At 32.4% G+C, this 17,870-nt stretch overlaps 1 protein-coding gene across 2 annotated transcripts in view; it reads right to left on the bottom strand.

Annotated features, from left to right (window-relative positions):
- The window catches only part of LOC141633090 (protein FORGETTER 1-like), a 61,949-nt gene that overhangs the window by 34,490 nt on the left and 9,589 nt on the right, over positions 1-17,870 (bottom strand). For both annotated transcript variants that reach the window (XM_074445575.1, XM_074445576.1), the window contains exons 9-10: positions 17,138-17,198; positions 16,967-17,048 (exon numbers count right to left, since the gene is read on the bottom strand). In XM_074445575.1, coding sequence (XP_074301676.1) covers positions 16,967-17,048; positions 17,138-17,198 — 143 coding nt within the window. The remainder of the gene's footprint in view (positions 1-16,966; positions 17,049-17,137; positions 17,199-17,870) is intronic.

The following is a 17,870-nucleotide window of genomic DNA, read 5'->3' as shown; positions in this document are numbered from 1 at the left end:
CAACATTCCTCCACTAGTTATCTCTCTCACTCCTCCCACCACAAGCCCCTCCGACAGCCATTAATTTACTCTTCTCTTAACGTAACTTCCAAGCTTTGTTTCTCATGTCTCCTAAGCTCCGATCACTTCCATCCATCCTGCCTAGCACCGCTCTCTCCTCTATGGTATCATCACCGGTACAGCCAGCTTTTGCTCCCTAAGTCGAAGTGTAATGTGGTCTGTGCAGGTGGTGGCTATATGACTATACGAGGGATAAAGGAAAATAAGTGCCTTGTTCTCTGTTTTCGTATTTCAATCCCCTTATTAGCCGATATTTTTGTTCTCTTGATTATTGTAGTACTTAAGTATTCTTTGAGTTTATGAGAATGATTACATTGGTCATTGTCAGTACTACTACAACAACAACAACAACATCAGAGCCTTAATCCCAAAATGATTTGGGGTCGGCTGACATGAATCATCCTTTCGAACCGTCCATGGGTGCACGCACGCCTCAAAATGCGAATAAAAAAAGGGAAGATAAAAAACAAAAGGGAGAACGAAAATGTAATGGAAAGTCAAGGTGAACTTAGGGGTTTTAAAATCGAATTCCGTCTTTCTTTTATAAAAACTTAAAATTTAAATCGAGAGAAAAGATTAAAACGATTTTTAAAAACCGAAATAGAGTTAAGGATCCGGAATGAACCAGGTAAAATCTATAAGAAAGTGGTTGTTGAAAAAGTGTGTAATAAAGGGGAGAAAAATAAATAAATTAATTTCTTTAAATTAAATAAATAAAAAAGCACTAAATCTATCAAAAAACATCAAATACTAAAAATCCACATGTATCCTTTCCCTCCATTGTGCCCTCTCCGTCACCATACTCTCCTCAAGCCCCAGAACTCTCATATCATGCTCTATCACTCTCAACCATGTCTGTCTCGGTCTTCCTCTCGCCTCTAGGGACCTTTTTTCTCGTTCTCCAAGTCTCCACCTTCTAATCCGGTGCGTCCCATAGGTCTCCTTCTCACATGGCCAAACCATCTTAGTCGGTTTTCCATCATCTTGTCCTCTATTGGCGCCACTTTAACCTTTTCCCTAATCACCTCATTCCTTAGCCGATCTTTCCTTGTATGTCCGCACATCCACCTCAACATGCGCATCTCCGCCACACTCATCTTTTGAATGTGGCAATGTTTCACGGCCCAACACTCGGAGCCGTAAAGTAGGGCAAGCCTAATTGCCGTGCGATAAAATTTTCCCTTTAATCTTTGGGGCATATCTTTATCGCATAGAAACCCCGAAGCACTCTTCCATTTCAACCATCCCGCTTTAATTCTGCGAGCCACATCTCCGTCTAACTCCCCATCTTTTTGAATAATAGATCCTAGATATCCAAGAAATCCAACCCTCAACAACATTCCCATCGAAAATAATACTCCCCGCCTCTGTCGATCTCAACCCCGCCACCTTAGTGAACCGACACCTCAAATACTCGCCTTACTCCCGCTCACTGAACCCACGAGTCTCTAAAGTCCGCCTCCACAATTCCAACTTTCTCTCCACCCCCTCTTTTGTCTCATCAATCAACACAATATCGTCAACAAACATCATACACCAAGGGATGTCGTCCTCAATATCCCTTGTCAACTCATCCATAACTATAGCAAAGAGAAAAGGACTAAGTGCGGAACCTTGATGCACCCCGATGGTAATAGGAAATTCTTCCGTTCTCCCAACATTAGTGCGAACACTTGCACTAGCCCCTCATACATGTCCTTTATGAGGTCAATATATTTTCGCGACACACCCTTTCTCGCCAAAGCCCACCAAAGTACTTCTCTTGGTACCCTATCATATGCCTTTTCCAAGTCAATAAAAACCATATGCAAATCCTTCTTCTTGTCCCGATGGTATTCCATCAACTGTCTCATGATAAAAATCGCATCCATAGTCGATCTCCCGGGCATAAATCCAAATTGGTTTTCCGAGATGTCTACATATCTCCTAAGCCTTTGCTCGATTACCCGCTCCCATAACTTCATTGTATGACTCATAAGTTTAATTTCCCGATAATTGGAACACTCTTGGACATCACCTTTGTTCTTGTACAAAGGGACAAGAGTGCTTTTCCTCCAAGCCGATGGCATCTTGTTGCTCCTCCAAATCTTGTTGAAGAGCATGGTTACCCATTCAATCCCTCTCTCCCCGAAGCACCTCCAAACTTCTATGGGTATACCATCCGGTCCCTCCGCTTTCTTTGACCCCATCTTCCTTAACGCCTTTCTAACTTCACTCTTTTGTATTCTACGCACAAATTCCCGGTTAACCATGCTTGGTGTTACCTCTACATCCCCAAAACCTTGTTCCCGATGTCCATTGAATAAATTATCAAAGTAAGAACTCCATCTAGCCTTTATCTCGTTATCCCGAACTTAACCTTGTCGTCCATATCTTTCACACACCTAACTCTCCCAATATCTCTCGTCCTTCGGTCTCTTATGCGAGCACGTTTATAGATATCCTTCTCTCCTTCTCTCGTGTCCAACCTGGCATACACTTCTTGGTTAACTTTTGCCCTCGCATCCCGTACGGCCTTTTTAGCGGCTCGTCTAGCTTCCTTGTACTTTTCAAAGTTCTCATCACTCATGCATTTCCCCAAAACCTTATAGCATTCACGTTTAGTCTTTATCGCTTGTCTCACCACATCGTTCCACCAAGATGTGTCCTTACTGATGGTCTATTCCCTTTAGATTCCCCTAATACCTCCTCGCTTAACTCCTTTACAACATGCTCCAATTTATCCCACGTTGCATCAATATCTTTCTCCTCACAATCCGACCAAATATCGCTACTTCCAACCTTATCCAAAAACGCTTGTTGGTTTCCCCCTTGTAGCTTCCACCACTTGATCCGTGCCTCACCGATTATCTTTCTCTTCCTCAAGTCTCTCTTACCTCGAAAATCAAGAACCACTAGTCTATGTTGTGTTGCGGCACTTTCCCCGGGTATGACCTTGCAATCGGTGTACTACTACCGTATAATTTCATGTTAAATTGTTAATGTTTAATACTTTAATGGGTATTGCTTGATTCTCAATAAGCTTTGTAATTTGTTCATTATTTTACTTTTTACACTGTTGTTTATATATCTGTTTCCTTTGTCATCGATCAGGTACATCATCGTCAACGACACAACTATAGAACGGCAACGCAAAACACATAAATAGGTATGAAATAGTAGTATCTCAACAACTTAGTGAGAATCGGAGACCATTTATTCCATGTTTTTGTGTGTAATTTTTTATATTGGAACGTAAGTGAGTTTGACATTGGTTCATTTCATATTTCCAATTTCATATTTTGCGTATTGATTACCGTTGTCGTACAGGTTCGTGCTTTTGAGTGGTTTTGTTTCTTTTTCTTTTCAGGAAAAATATGAGGAAGAAAAACGGGTAAACCGTAACAAAGCAGAAATTCACGTGAATCGTTTTATCATCTGTCCACCTTTCACGAACCTTGTGTAGAACTATAATTCTGCACGTATTAGCCTTATGGTCGCATAATTCATAGTAAATATTCCAAAATTTATTCCATAATTTTTGTCCCCTTTTTCCAAATTTGGTACAGAAAAATTTTAATTATCCAATATTGTCCCTAGATAACTAATTATCACCATAACCTCTATAAAATTAAGATCTGAACTCTTCCTTAATTAAGGGGTGAAGTTGATAGTTCATTATTTTCCTTAAATTCTTCCAATATGGAAAGGGGGCAATAAAAATAAGATGAAGGGAGTAATAAATTGTCTTAAATAAGGGACTCTAGATATGTCTTAGGTTATGAATTGTGTATTAGTCTCTTGAGGTCTTAAAAAGAGAGATGATCCGACAGTGAGATCAAGATGCATGATTGACTAAGATATGCAAGACTTAGTTCCAAAGGCAAGTACTAGATTTAAGTAACTACACATTTATAAAGGTGGTCAAGTATTCTGCTTCATTGGTGGCTTTTATTCTAGGGTATTTAGTCGATTTACATCATTTAGGTGTTCTGTAATTTTTTACTACTGCATGTTAGTTATGATGCCTCATTTGTTAATATGTTTAGGCAAAATTGATCTTAAATTCTTATCAATGTTTGAATGTTGTTATTAGTTGTATATGTTATGCATGACGAGTCGTTATTCTCTTATTTTACTGCAATATAATTAACTTATACGTAACCTTATTAAGGGTCAGTATTAAATTATTATCTCAATCATACATAAGATCAGTAGCTATAATTCTTTTAGGCATATGAACTTGTGTAAGACTTGCTTTGAGTGATTTCCTATATCTAGGAGTGAACTTTATGTGTTAAAACACTTTCTGCAATTTGACTAAACGAATGACTTTTCTTTGCAATAAGCATTCGATCTCGCGTTTGAAATATTTGATTACAATAAACTAAAATATTACAATAGATTCTACGAGGTGGCCCGTGCGATGCACGGGCATTAAATCTAGTCTAGTATCTATCTATCTATCTATATTAATAAAGGAAGCTTTTTTCGAGTGATTACACAGAGTCCAAGTTTCTCGAAATACTTTTTAATTAAACCTTTAAAAATGTGTTAATAAATTACTTAAATTACAAATACAATTTAGGTAAGAGCTAAAAGGACTCTACAATTTGTCTAACTATTGAACTAGAGAGTGTTTATGCTACTGAAAGACCAAAAAAGATAAACAATTACAGTTACTCCATAGAAGATAGAGATTGATAAGCATTAAATTAATGTAGTTATGTAGGACTCTAATTCTTAATGCATATGCCTATATAATATGCCGCATGGCTATATTTTTCCCAAACATAATTCTTTTTATACCTCTCATCCATGATTCTTTATTAGTGTTATTTAGGACCATAGCCAAGTTTTTAAATTACGTTAGCTTAGCTATTTTTGATATTATGATTCACGAGTTTTATTATATTGTTACTAATTTATCTGTATGAACTTTTATGTTGTACGACTAGCTATAATCTATTTTGTTTATCGTTTTTTTTTTCGTTGTTTCTAATTGATGCCCTAACCTCCAATAATCAATGTTCAGATATTATTGAAAAACGGGAAATGTAAATACCATATCAAATCCAGGTTGTATATGGAGTACGCGCACATAATGACTGGTTTGAGACATTTTTCAATGGATTTCTATATATGTGCATATTATTTAATTTTCATGTTATATGAACGCTGATCTATTTTTGTTTATCATTATTTTTATTTCATTGTTGCTAATGCATGCAAGCCTTTTGTAATAATTGTTCAGGTATTATTGAGAAAACAACGTGATGCTGGCATCAAATTAAGGTTGTATACGGAGTACGAGCACATTAAAGTCATGAGAGGTAATTGATAAAAAAATTAGTAAAATCACGTTAGCATTGTAATTGGACAAGCTATATGCCTTCTAATCTTCTATGTAGTTTACAACTCCAATTAGCGCAAGTTAAATCGCAAGTTGAGAACTAATTAAATTATTGTAAGCTTATACCTCATGTGAAGACTTCAAATTGATGAAACATAAATTCTTATTTACTTTTTAATCCTCTATTTATACTCCTTTTTACTACACCCCATCATTATTTAAACGCCCAACCCTCCCCTATCTAATCATGAGACAATTAATATATGATGATTAAGTTTTCTATTATTAATATAAGATGATGAAGTTTCTATGTTAATATAGGTGTGTTATGACTTATGAATCTTTGGTATTAATTCTAATTAAGGGATTGTTTTCTATTGTTTCGAGATATGTATAAGTATGCTATTCTTCATAAAGTTTATAAGTATTATTAACCTTGCTAATTTGTACTCCCTCCGTTTCAATCAATTCTTTACACTTGCTTGATTTCTCCCTCACAAAATAAGTACAAAGTACAAAGTACTCCCTCCGTCCGCATGTATATTTTTTTACCAATGAGAATCGAATGATCTTGAAATTGTAGGAGTAAAGACCATGTGATACCATACAATAATTATCAGAAGATCGAGTATTATAATTAACTTAGATGCTTTCATCAACGTGATGGTGAGCTTCTTTAACCACCTCTCACACGCCAAAAATATGTAAATTAGACGACTCTTTAGTTTTCATTACCTATCTTTGTAAAATAATTTTAGATGGTGGCTGGTCAATAGGTAGAAACAAATAATTATCTTTTTTAGTTAACTAATGATACGAGTAATAATTTTATTTTTTGTTTTTTTAGGTTTATGTGAGCTCACTAGCAACTTGAGTTCCTAATCAAGGTTAATGAGCTTCTTCCTCAGGTAGTATAAAATACAATAGATGAATCATGAATGTTTGGGGATGATATATATTGGCAAAATCTGCACGGTGTAAGTTAAGTTTTGAATATTGCAATCGGCATCAATTATCGACTACCATCCTACAATTTCCCTGAGTCAAGATCAGAGTCAAGATCAGAGATATTTACCGTGTATAGACAACAGGTTGGAAAGTGAAGAATAATAGTGGAAATTTCTCATTCATGGAGGATTCTTATATTTCTTATATGGATTTTTTCTTATATTTCTATAATATGCTTCACTAATACTCCTGGTAGAATTCTAAGACTTTTTACATTCATAAATAAAGACAAATCACGACTAAATAACTAAGTATATCTTGAAATAGTCTCGAGTAAAATGCAATATTAAATGAATTCTACCCCTCCATTTAAATCATTTGTTTACCTTTAATTAAAATACCCTTCACACTGAACATAAAAGATTAAAAACCCTTCACACTGAACATAAAAGGTAAACAAATAATTGAGACAAAAATAGTAATAGATAACGATAAACAAATAATTGAGACAGAAATAGTAATAGATAACGATAATTTATCTAAATAAATTAGAAACATATTTCTACGGTTTTTCTCATTCTATATATCTATTTCAAAGTACAACAATGGTCAACTGCGAACTATAAATTATAGCATGCAAATAGTTATCACGTTTAGGTATAAATATAAGCATTTACAAGTTCTCAAATCCCAAAAGTGTAGGCGTATAAGTTATAGATTGACGATAGGTCGAAGCTATGTATTTGAGTCAAGTTGCACTGTGACTCTATGAATAAAAGTGTAGAGTGATTTTTAAAGTCACCAAGGTCACATATATTGGTACTTAGAGTATTATTAGATCATATTATAGGATATTACAAAATGGCCCGTGCAAATCTAGTCTATATTATTAAAGAAAGCTTTTTTCGAGCGACTACAAAGAGTCCAACCTTTATAAAACTCTAAGTTATAAATAAAATAGAAAATACAATGTGATCATGCTAACATAAGATCACACACAGTGGTGTTTGTATTGGAATGAAATTATAAGTTTGCAATTTTACGCACAGATAGAGTTTTATAGTTATTCAGCAACTTAAAACATGTATACGACAATAAATATAGGCGTAAATATATATATAAAGCTATTAAGCAGGGACAAACAAATTCAGCGTTACCCCCGTCATCTTCCTCTTAGTAATTTTATGGCTTATTTTCTTTGATGTAGGATAAACTTTGTTGTGCTATTGATTGTTCATATTATTTGTTTTTATATACAATGTGATTATTGTTTGCTTATTGCTTATAATGTCTTATATTTTTATTATAGATCTATCTAAAGTACTAATAGTGCAATTTGGTTTGTAATTTCAGGTACATACAATATGAGATTGAGTGTATAAGTGCTCGATTATTTCAGGTACCTTATATGGTCGAGGGTATAACATTGCCGTTAAATTCATAACGAAAAAAATCTTCCAATAGTTCAACTGGAAAAAGGTATATGCTCAATAACCTATGCATATCGTTTTACAATTTCTGGAGTTATGGAGCTAATTTTGAGTTAACATAAAATCATTCATCTCTGTCTTATTTACCTTTTTATTCTTTATAAGAGATATTTTAAAGTAAACAAATGGTAAGTAAATAACTTTGTTGTTTTCGTATAGGTTTCTTCATGTGAAAGCTTCCTTATGTTTGTGTTTGAGTAGGATAATTTAAGGTAGGTTTCTCCCTTCTCTTTGATGTTTACTGTGGAGTATTATTTATTAAATCTACCATATTTTTATACTGCTTTTCATTCACGTCTCATTGTCTATAGGTAAAGTGAAATACTACGCACTTCATCTCGCTTATTTGTTTAACTTTGTTATTTTTATATGGGTATTTTAATCAAAGGTAAACATATGATTGAGGCGGAAGGAATAGATCCTCCCAAACAAACAAGTTCTGTGTATGTAAATCAGGGCATACGAGAGTATGAGGTGGTCATCATCTTATTTATCATGAGGCCGATAGCCCGATACCGTTTCCTTTCCGTGAGAAATTATCATCTCATAATATAAATTAGTTGTTTACGAAACATAATACACCCTCTGTCTCTAATTATTTGTTTACCTTGAATAGATTTAAAATTTTGCTATAATATAATTACGTAAACTTTTAAAATTGTATCACCAATTTAACATCAAAGAATATCACTTATAGGTTTGTAATCCTCTTACACATGGATTTGTAGTAGCTTCAATTTGCTAAATACATGGTTTACTTATTAGTTTAGATTTATTAATTTAGAAATTAATCAAAAGTTCATTTAAATCTAAATTACACTTAACAAGAAGTTAAGAATTATGTTGGTTTTTTTATTATTAATTTCAAGAGTTTTACGTTCCCACACAATTTGACATATCAAAAATATGTAAGAGAAGAAATAAAATAAATATTTGAATTGTCCTTTACGAATACAAATGTATATGAAGAAAATTTTATGATTGACTTAAAATGAGTATAAGAACACCGGTTCTTCTAACATGCGCCCTCACCATTTTAGAACAGGAAGATACAGAAAGATTTACTCATTCATCCTCACCATTTTAGTACAGGAAGATAGAAGCAACTATAATTTATTAATTTGATATGAAGTTTGTAAAGAGTAGGACTTATAGTAAAAATAACTTATTGAGCCAATTGTTGCATGATGCAATAGTAGAATTTTATACGATGACAAAGTACTTTCTAAAAATTACAATGGCATAGTATTATATTAACTTATTTTAATGCGGGTTAATTAATAATTGATGTGTTTCTTAACGAAATAATTTTTTAATTGCCTTTATTAGGAGTTTAATTTTCAAAATATTTAGATATCTCAATCAGTTTCCAGAAGAAGTGCTGGATATAAAAAAATATTTATTTTATTTTTTACTAGAAAAATATGTTGATGACCTAAGGAGTATGAATTCATTTAAGAAAAGGTTAAAAAGAAAAATTTATATTATGACCTTTAAAATTTAGAAATCCTACATTATACATGATATAGACTACAAATATGCAAATATCAGAGGTACCATATGATTTTTTGACTTTTTATTTTTTATTTTGTTTGCAAAAAATTATCATTTCATTTCATGAGAATAGAAATTACATTTTGCAAACTCTAACACACTATAGAATGCATCAAGACTATCTTGCCAAGGCAATTACAAAATCTGAAATTGAGAACAATTTTTTGACTTCGATTAATAATCAATTACTATTCGTTGAAATTGTTACATTTTTCAGAATATGTGAGAATATATTAAAACTTAAAAATTCATTTACAGGAATTTTTTTATCATACTTCTTTTGTCCCAGACGATTATTTACGTTTTCCTTATTTGGGTGTCTTAGTTATTAATTTATGACATTTTTTTTATTTGCAAGTTGTCATTTTACTTTTGTATTTCATAAAGCATGAATCCGTTCATATTTGCAAAAAGCAAACATAAAGAGTTAACTGAGGCGAGGGAGTACACGTTCACAACTTTCAATTTCCATATAATACAGTACACGATAGAATACTACAAATAGGCCCGTGCATTGCACGGGCATTAAATCTAGTATATCTATCTATATTATTAAAGGAAGCTTTTTTCGAGCGATTATAGAGTCTCCAACCTATGCGAAAGACTTTCCAGCTATAATATTACATAAAAACAGGGATTTAGAGTATAAGTACATTATCATAAGATATTACAAATCGGCCCGAGCATTGCCCGGGCATTAAATCTAGTATATCTATCTATATTAATAAAGGAAGCTTTTTTCGAGCGATTACAGAGAGTCCATGTTTTATGAATAACTTTTTTAAAATACGCAAAATAATTTTTAACAAAAATATGTTTAGAGATAATAGCAGAGATAATATTTTATCACATTAAAGTCCTAAGCCAACCGTATACTGGCTACCCAGTATATAATTAGAAATTAGAAATAGGAAAAGACAATATTTTATCTCATTAAAGTCATAGCCAACCGGATATCAAGTGTAAAGCTAATCAAATTCTACAACGATATACTTTCGCTCCTTTCCAGAGTATAAATATAGTTTCGATAAACTTGCGAAACTTGCTTCTTCTTATACAAAATTAATGTTAATTTTATGATCAATGTGATTATTATGAATGTTTTGTATGATTTGCTCTATATTGTCGATTATTATCTCTTTAAGTTTGGGTTTTTGCATATGATAGTTGGCATGGTTTTGTACATACGTCAAGCATACGGCTTACATTCGATCATATACTTATATTAATATAGTCTTTTACTGATATTTTGATACTCTCTACCTCTTTAATTTCTAAACTTTGCCATTCTTTTAAGTGAATCTTATGATTAACCTATGTTTGCTATCAATCTCATAAAATTCTCTGTAATTAGCGAAATTTGTTACTTGGGTACGCCGATTATACGAGTTGGTACTTGCTTCCCAATTCCTCTCGACATCAATTAATCGTTTCGATCATTGCCATTTTATACCTTTTTTTTTGTGGGTTTAAGATTCCTTCATCAGCGGATTATTTCAGTCTTACTTTTTTGCCAACTTGATTTTTGGTTGTTTAGGTCTTGGTTTGAATTTTAACGAAGAAATTAAGAAAACTGCATTTGACGTGCACAAAGAGGTAAAATACTATCCTTTTCTCATCTCACCTATCAAATATAAAGACAACTTAGATAACACTATAGATTTTTAGTTAATTGAGTCATTGAGTGTTAATGTGTTATGGAGAGGTCATTTAAAATATTGATAAGGTAATTCATAGAGTATTTAGTATATAAGTATATAACAAGCTTAGTGTTCATTCAGATTTCAAAGTTTGCTAAGTAAACAAATGAGTAAAATTTCATACTTTAAAGTCAACTTATTAAAATTAGAACCATGAATTCAAGGTAATACTTGAATATAGAATTGGTTTAATCGAAGTAACTGAAGTTAATCGTCATAATAATGAAATTCATTCAGCCTTATTGTATTGATTACTTCCTCTGTCTTAGTCAATAATTTCTATTTACTTTATTTTGTTAACCGAAGAAGTTAATAGAATAATAAAATGTGGGAAAGAAGTTTAGACAATAATGAACAATCACTAATTAATTATTTTATACTATGGTACACGTACAACTGTACAAGTATACTACGGAGTAACTAATACTCCCTCCAATTTCATTTATAATTCCCCTTTCTTTTTGACATAAGAAATAAGGGAATCAATTTAGACCACACAATATACATGACCCCACATCAAATTGATTTTGTACCACACAAAGTTGTCCAAAAAAGGAAAGAGGGAACAATAAATGAAATTGAAGGGAGTATAAAGTTTGCTCTTACTTGAATTGTTATGCCTAACTATGCAATTTTTTTTTGTAGAGTGTGTTTATATATACATTAATATTCTTGATTAGCATTTGGTTTAAAAATGATATTCGTAAGGAAATTCACTATACATATGAAATTCATTAATGTACACTAATGTGAGAGACATAGGTGCTGTTTGGCCAAGCTTTAAAAGTGTTTTTGTAACTGAAAAAGTAGTAGCTTGGCCAAACAAGCTAAATTAGGAGTTTTAAAACTACTTTTAAAAAGTCAAAAACTAATTAATCACCCCCAAAAGTAGAAGTAGATATTTTCTACTTCTACTTCTACTTCTACTTTTCACATAAACAACCAAAAAAGAAAAACAAAAGTGGTATGAAAGTAGTTAGGCCAAACACATACATTTTCTATAAACCGCTTTTACAAAAGTATGGCCAAACAACCAAAACTTTTCCAAAAAGTAACTTGTGAATAAACCCCTTTTAAGAAGTAAAATCTATTTTACTCCATTATGTGAGAGGTCTCTCAATAACGCTATTGAGATATTGTCTTTCTGAAATTTTTGTAATGTTGGTGTATAAATCTGCATGTGAGTGCCCCACATTCTTAGAGAAAGATAGATTGTACCACTTTATAATCAAGGAACTACCCCTATAACCAATTGGTTTTAGGATGAAATAAGGTATTCTTCAATTTATAAAATTATTTTTGAAATTTACGTTTAAGATCTAATTTGTATGATTGCAATTTAAGTGTGATCACTTGATATTTTGTTTTTAATTTAATCTATGATGGTGAAATAAAATTTCGTCTTATTAGGTTGTAATTCATACCTATTGTGCCACCAAGAAGATGAATCTACTATTTTTGCTTTTCCAAATAAGTTGTAATCACTTATATTTTTCATTATACTCCCATAATATTATATATTATAACTCCTTTCATCTCGATCAAGATTTTTGATCACACAAATCACCAATTTCCCAGTTGTACATGAAAAGGTCCGTAAAAACACAAATAGATAACAATTGACTAATCCACTCCAAAACGGAAATAGAATAAATTCTCTTCGGGAAGGAGGAAGAATGAGATAGTTCGGGCTATGAAAACAAGACACTGGCATATTATATGGTACGCCATTGTGATTATTAAGGTTTCCTCAGTCAGATACATGGTCATTGTATATTAAACATCAAATTATAAAGCTTTTAAGACTAATCTCTTATGAATGCAAAGAAGGGTCGGTTTTAGTTAGGCCTACATCATCTATTATACAATAGTGTATGTACTCTTTCTTTGTATCTTTTTGGCACATACAGTTAGGAAAGAACCATATAATTTGTTCGTTTTTATCAATTTAAGTATAATAGAGATTATAACGGACGATCTTACAAAATGACACTTTGTAGGAATTAAATCATTCTCAAAGTTTAGATAAACAATAATGTTTAAAACATAATAAAAATACAAAAGATTCTAACCAGTGGCCCGTGCGATGCATTAAATCTAGTATATATATAAAAGAGGCTTTTTTCAAAGCACGTGGTAGTCTCCAAGTTTTTTAAACTACCTATTTAAATACTTTTTAATCTTGATAATATTTGAAGGTAAAGATAATTATACAACAAAGTTAAGATAAGTTAAATTTATTTATAAAATAGAGTTTAACTGTGTAATTTATTTATGAAGATAGAGTTTCACTGTCGAAGTAGAATGTTTATTGAAATTATAGTACATCTAGAACTCTTATACAAACATTAGAGTATATAAACACATGCAAAAATAAAACGCAGCCAAATATGTGTATTACTATTTGGGCTATAAACTTTCTACCCCTTTATAATTTACGTTGCTCATTTGCTTTAATTAGTCAACTCTCTTGCCTAGTTGCATCTTGGCTTTGATAATATTGAGTTTACATAACCTATATGTGTGTATTATTGCATGTTTTTGTATCCCTTTAATTACGATATTCTTAAAAGATTGATGTACTATATTTATGGTTCTGCAGGAACTAGATTGAATGCTTAAGAGGATTAATCAAATACTTATTCAAGGTAATTAAGGTAAATTCACGCACGACCTTAGATATTTATATGATCGGAGTCTTTAGCCAAATCCGCTACAAAAATCTTATTATTTTCGACATATTCGTATTATGTGATTGGGTTTTAGTCTACTTTACTTATGTATCTACGAGACAAGTTTATTAAACAAAGTATATAGAAATTGTTCGGTGTATCGGGTGCTCCACCATCAACGACCAATAAAGTCCATGAAAAAATTGGATGACGGTGTGACAGTATATATTATGAAATTCATGAACAAGCTTAGAAATAAAATTGCGGATTTAGGGGAAAAATGGTCTTATCTTCAATATTTTAATGAAGAGACGAATTCGTAAATAAAAGAACCCATATTTGATGGGATTACTTTTAAAGATATACCATATGCGATATTCTGTCTCAAAGAAAGTCAATGTGTTGCCAATTTGTCATGCATTTTAATCATCATTGCCTCTTAAAAACATGTAGATGAGTAGATGACATTCAATAAAAAAAGATAAATACTTTCAATATTATAGTGTCATTTAATAAGAGAGTGGAACAAATATTAAGAGGAGAAATCGGGCAAGTAATAATGATAGGGTCACATTACTCACATGGTAAAATAATGCGTATGAGTAAAAATACCCCCAAATAAGATTTACTAAAAAAATCGATCTAAATAGGTTAACATATTAATTATGATGCTAATATGTTAAGGTGATATGTAACGAATAGAACTATCGAATGAAATCAATACCGGGTTACAAAATTTCATTGGTTACTTATTAGCTTATAAGTTAACAAATCTAAATAAAAAAGGGACTACTCTTACTCAAATGCGACAACGTACGGAGGTTTAAATATGAGGGTCTCTTAAAGTCCCAAGTTATTCGGGGTAATATCGGGTAAGGTACATAGAAGAGCTAAATAATAATAGTATGCAAGTATATTTATCTTTGTTCCTATTTGAACCGATTAGTTTCGGTCATGAATAGATTCGTATCGGATTCGGTTTTTAATAGTGAGTTTGAATATAAGTTTTTAAATAATAGACCGGATATAGATTTTAAACAACTGGGTTTGGATGGTATTATGTGGATGCTCTCAGACATATCTCACACAAATCACAAAGGAATAGATTAAGAATTTAAATTAACTTAAACTATTCCCTCTATCCCAATCATTTGTTTGTCTTTAATTAAAATACCGCTCATCAATTATATATCATAGTATGAAATATATTGAATGAAATCATTTTGGGATTAAGGCTCTGATGTTGTTGTTGTTGTTGTTGAACTTTAGTATTGATCTTACAATTAACCGTGTTTGATTTTACAATAGCAAAAAATTTGACCATTCAAGTTAAAGACTTTGTGACCCTATGATTAATATGATTTGCTGTATAGGAGTACTAGAATGAAATCTATAAAATGATGTTCATAAAGTCTAATCAGAGTTGGGCCTTAGCTTAGGGCTCGTCCTGAACCACATGCTGGCATCCTACCTAGGAAGACTGACTCTTTCTAACATGCTCGCCACTTTCTTAAGAAGAGGGCAGTCCTCTGCCTCTCATTAATCCAACCAACCTACCTATCTATCCCGACAAGCGTAAAAGCCACTATCCAGCCAAAGCCATACCCTTACTTGCCATATCTTTGTTCACTAGCTTGGTCCACCAGACACAGCCTATGATAACAAGAATCCGGTGTTCGTAGCCGAAAAATATCTATTTGAACATTTGGTGTTAGAAAGTTCGGGAGCCAACTTTATGTTCACTCATGCTTATGATAGCAATTGAGACCGAAATCGATCCAACACCGAATAGACCCGAAAAAAAAAAAAAATCATCCAAACCCAACTTTTAAAATTCATATCCGCCCCACTATTATAAAAAGGCATATCCAAATTCCCTCTTGAAAAAGGTGATCGAGACAATGTTATGTAACCAACTTTTCTTATTTTGTAATAATCATATTCATAAACACTCTTATCTTGTGTAATTTGTGTCAACAAAACAATGTACGACGAGTATTTTTGTAGTTCTTTACAACTTACTATTTGAAACACATTATTTAATTACCGTGCATCGCACGGGCATGAAATCTAGTAGATAACATAAAAGACAGAAACTAATAGAGAAATAAATCATTTCTTTGCTTATTTATCTGCTCACTATTCATTCCACTTTACTATGAAAGGAAAAAAAAGAAATATTGAATCACTAGCTTACCGAAATTAATCTGGTCAGATTCCTGTTCATATAAGTTACTGTAGGTACTTTACAGCATCGAGTCATAACTCATAACTGGGTTGAATAAGCATCATGTCAGTTTGAACTTTCTATCAAATAGAAATATCAGGTTAGGTCGGATCTTTCTGACTTAATTCTTAAGCTACTTTGGTGATTTATACTTTGGTGATTTAACTAGTACTAGATTGTTTGTTGAGACTGAAAAACGTCAGAGAGATTATGATTAGTAGACTTTAATTAGCAGGTTTGACTTAGTCATTTTATTAGTCGAATTAAAAGAATGTGTTTGGTAGATAGAAGATATCATGATATTTAACCCAAAATATTGTTGAATATGCTATTTCAATCTACTATCAAAAACTACTACTCCATATTTACCAAACTAAACTTAATTAGAAGGTTGATTGGGTAATTTACTTTTTAGTTTTTACCCTTAATCTACTAATTTGTATCCAACATTCTATTTACCAAACAGGTCCATTATCCACTGAAGATTGAAGAAGCAAAAACATTTATATCTTATAAATTAAAAGAAGCCAAACTGTCCAAAAAAAACACATCACGTAAGCTCAACCTATCATTCTATATTTGCGATATCAAAGAACTTGCTAAGTGCCGACTTCCTGACTGTGACTAGGAAGAAGTTATATTTACCATACAACACTTAATTAGAAGGTTGATTGGTTAATCTACTTTTTACCCTGACTCTACTCATTTGTATCCAACATGCTATTTACCAAACAGGTCCATTATCCACTAAAGAAGCAAAAACATTTATATTTTATAAATTAAAAGAAGCCAAACTGTCTTAAATACTACGTAAGAGCAATATATCATTCTATATGTGCTATATCAAAGAACTTGCTATGTGCTGACTGCCAGACTGTGACTAGGAAGAAACACACAAACACACACAAAGTCAAAAACTGGAAAATGCTTTATAAAGGAAACAAAGAAAGTCAGTGTAAATAAACTGTAATCAAATAGTGTACCGTCATTTTAACATCCAATGGTGCCTCAACTACTTCAAACTCAGCTCCATTGTAACTGAGTGTCCGGCAAACAAACATCCCCCTGCAAACCCATTGCCAATTTTAGCATTACTCAAAGGACAAAGGAACAAAAATAATTAAAAAATATAAAAGAAAAACAGAAATCACTACCTAGCTTTCATGTCCATAGCCACAAGTTCTAAAGCTCCAACACCACCTTTTTCTAGTGCACCTGCAATAGCATGTAATTTGAAATCAGCTAGGTTGCATTTGTAGATTTCACAGCCACAGAATCACAGATACATTTTCCAGTTTATAAGTTCAAAAGACTTCCCATAAATTATAAGTAGTATAAAAAAACAGACTTGCCAAGAGTTCCTACGGTAGTTCAAATTTTCTCCTTGTTAGGAGAAATCGTATATTATGGGCATATAATTACAGCACAACAAAGGGGGTCAGATAATCGCTGCACCCCCTATGTTAGAAAACACCAATAGGCTGTTTCTGAATTAAAGGTAATAACAATTTCATTGAGAATTGCTTCACCCAACTACACCTCTACAGTACAAGAAGCACATGGAGTGTGAAGCAAAATTTACAGTGCTCATGAAACATGAACGCATTGTCATCTCAGGCAGAATGTGCACAACACTTGACGTACAGAAAGCACCAGCTCTGCTTACAGAAAATAAAAAAATAATGATAACAATACAACAGAGCCTTTAATCCCAAATGATTTTATTGAACAAGAGAATGAAATACCATATCATAGGCTGTATAGTATAGTGTTAGAATCTGGGTATAACAAGTCCAAACATTTTTTTTGAGCTATGGACCTAACTGTTAAAAGTGTGAAACGATTAAACCTTCCCTCTAGACTAGCATGCCCTTCATAGACAAGAAT

This window comes from Silene latifolia, chromosome Y (assembly GCF_048544455.1).
Source record: "Silene latifolia isolate original U9 population chromosome Y, ASM4854445v1, whole genome shotgun sequence".
Classification (NCBI taxonomy): domain Eukaryota; kingdom Viridiplantae; phylum Streptophyta; class Magnoliopsida; order Caryophyllales; family Caryophyllaceae; genus Silene; species Silene latifolia.
The sequence above is the reverse complement of the archived record's forward strand: the minus strand, read 5'-3'. Positions and strand labels throughout refer to the sequence as shown.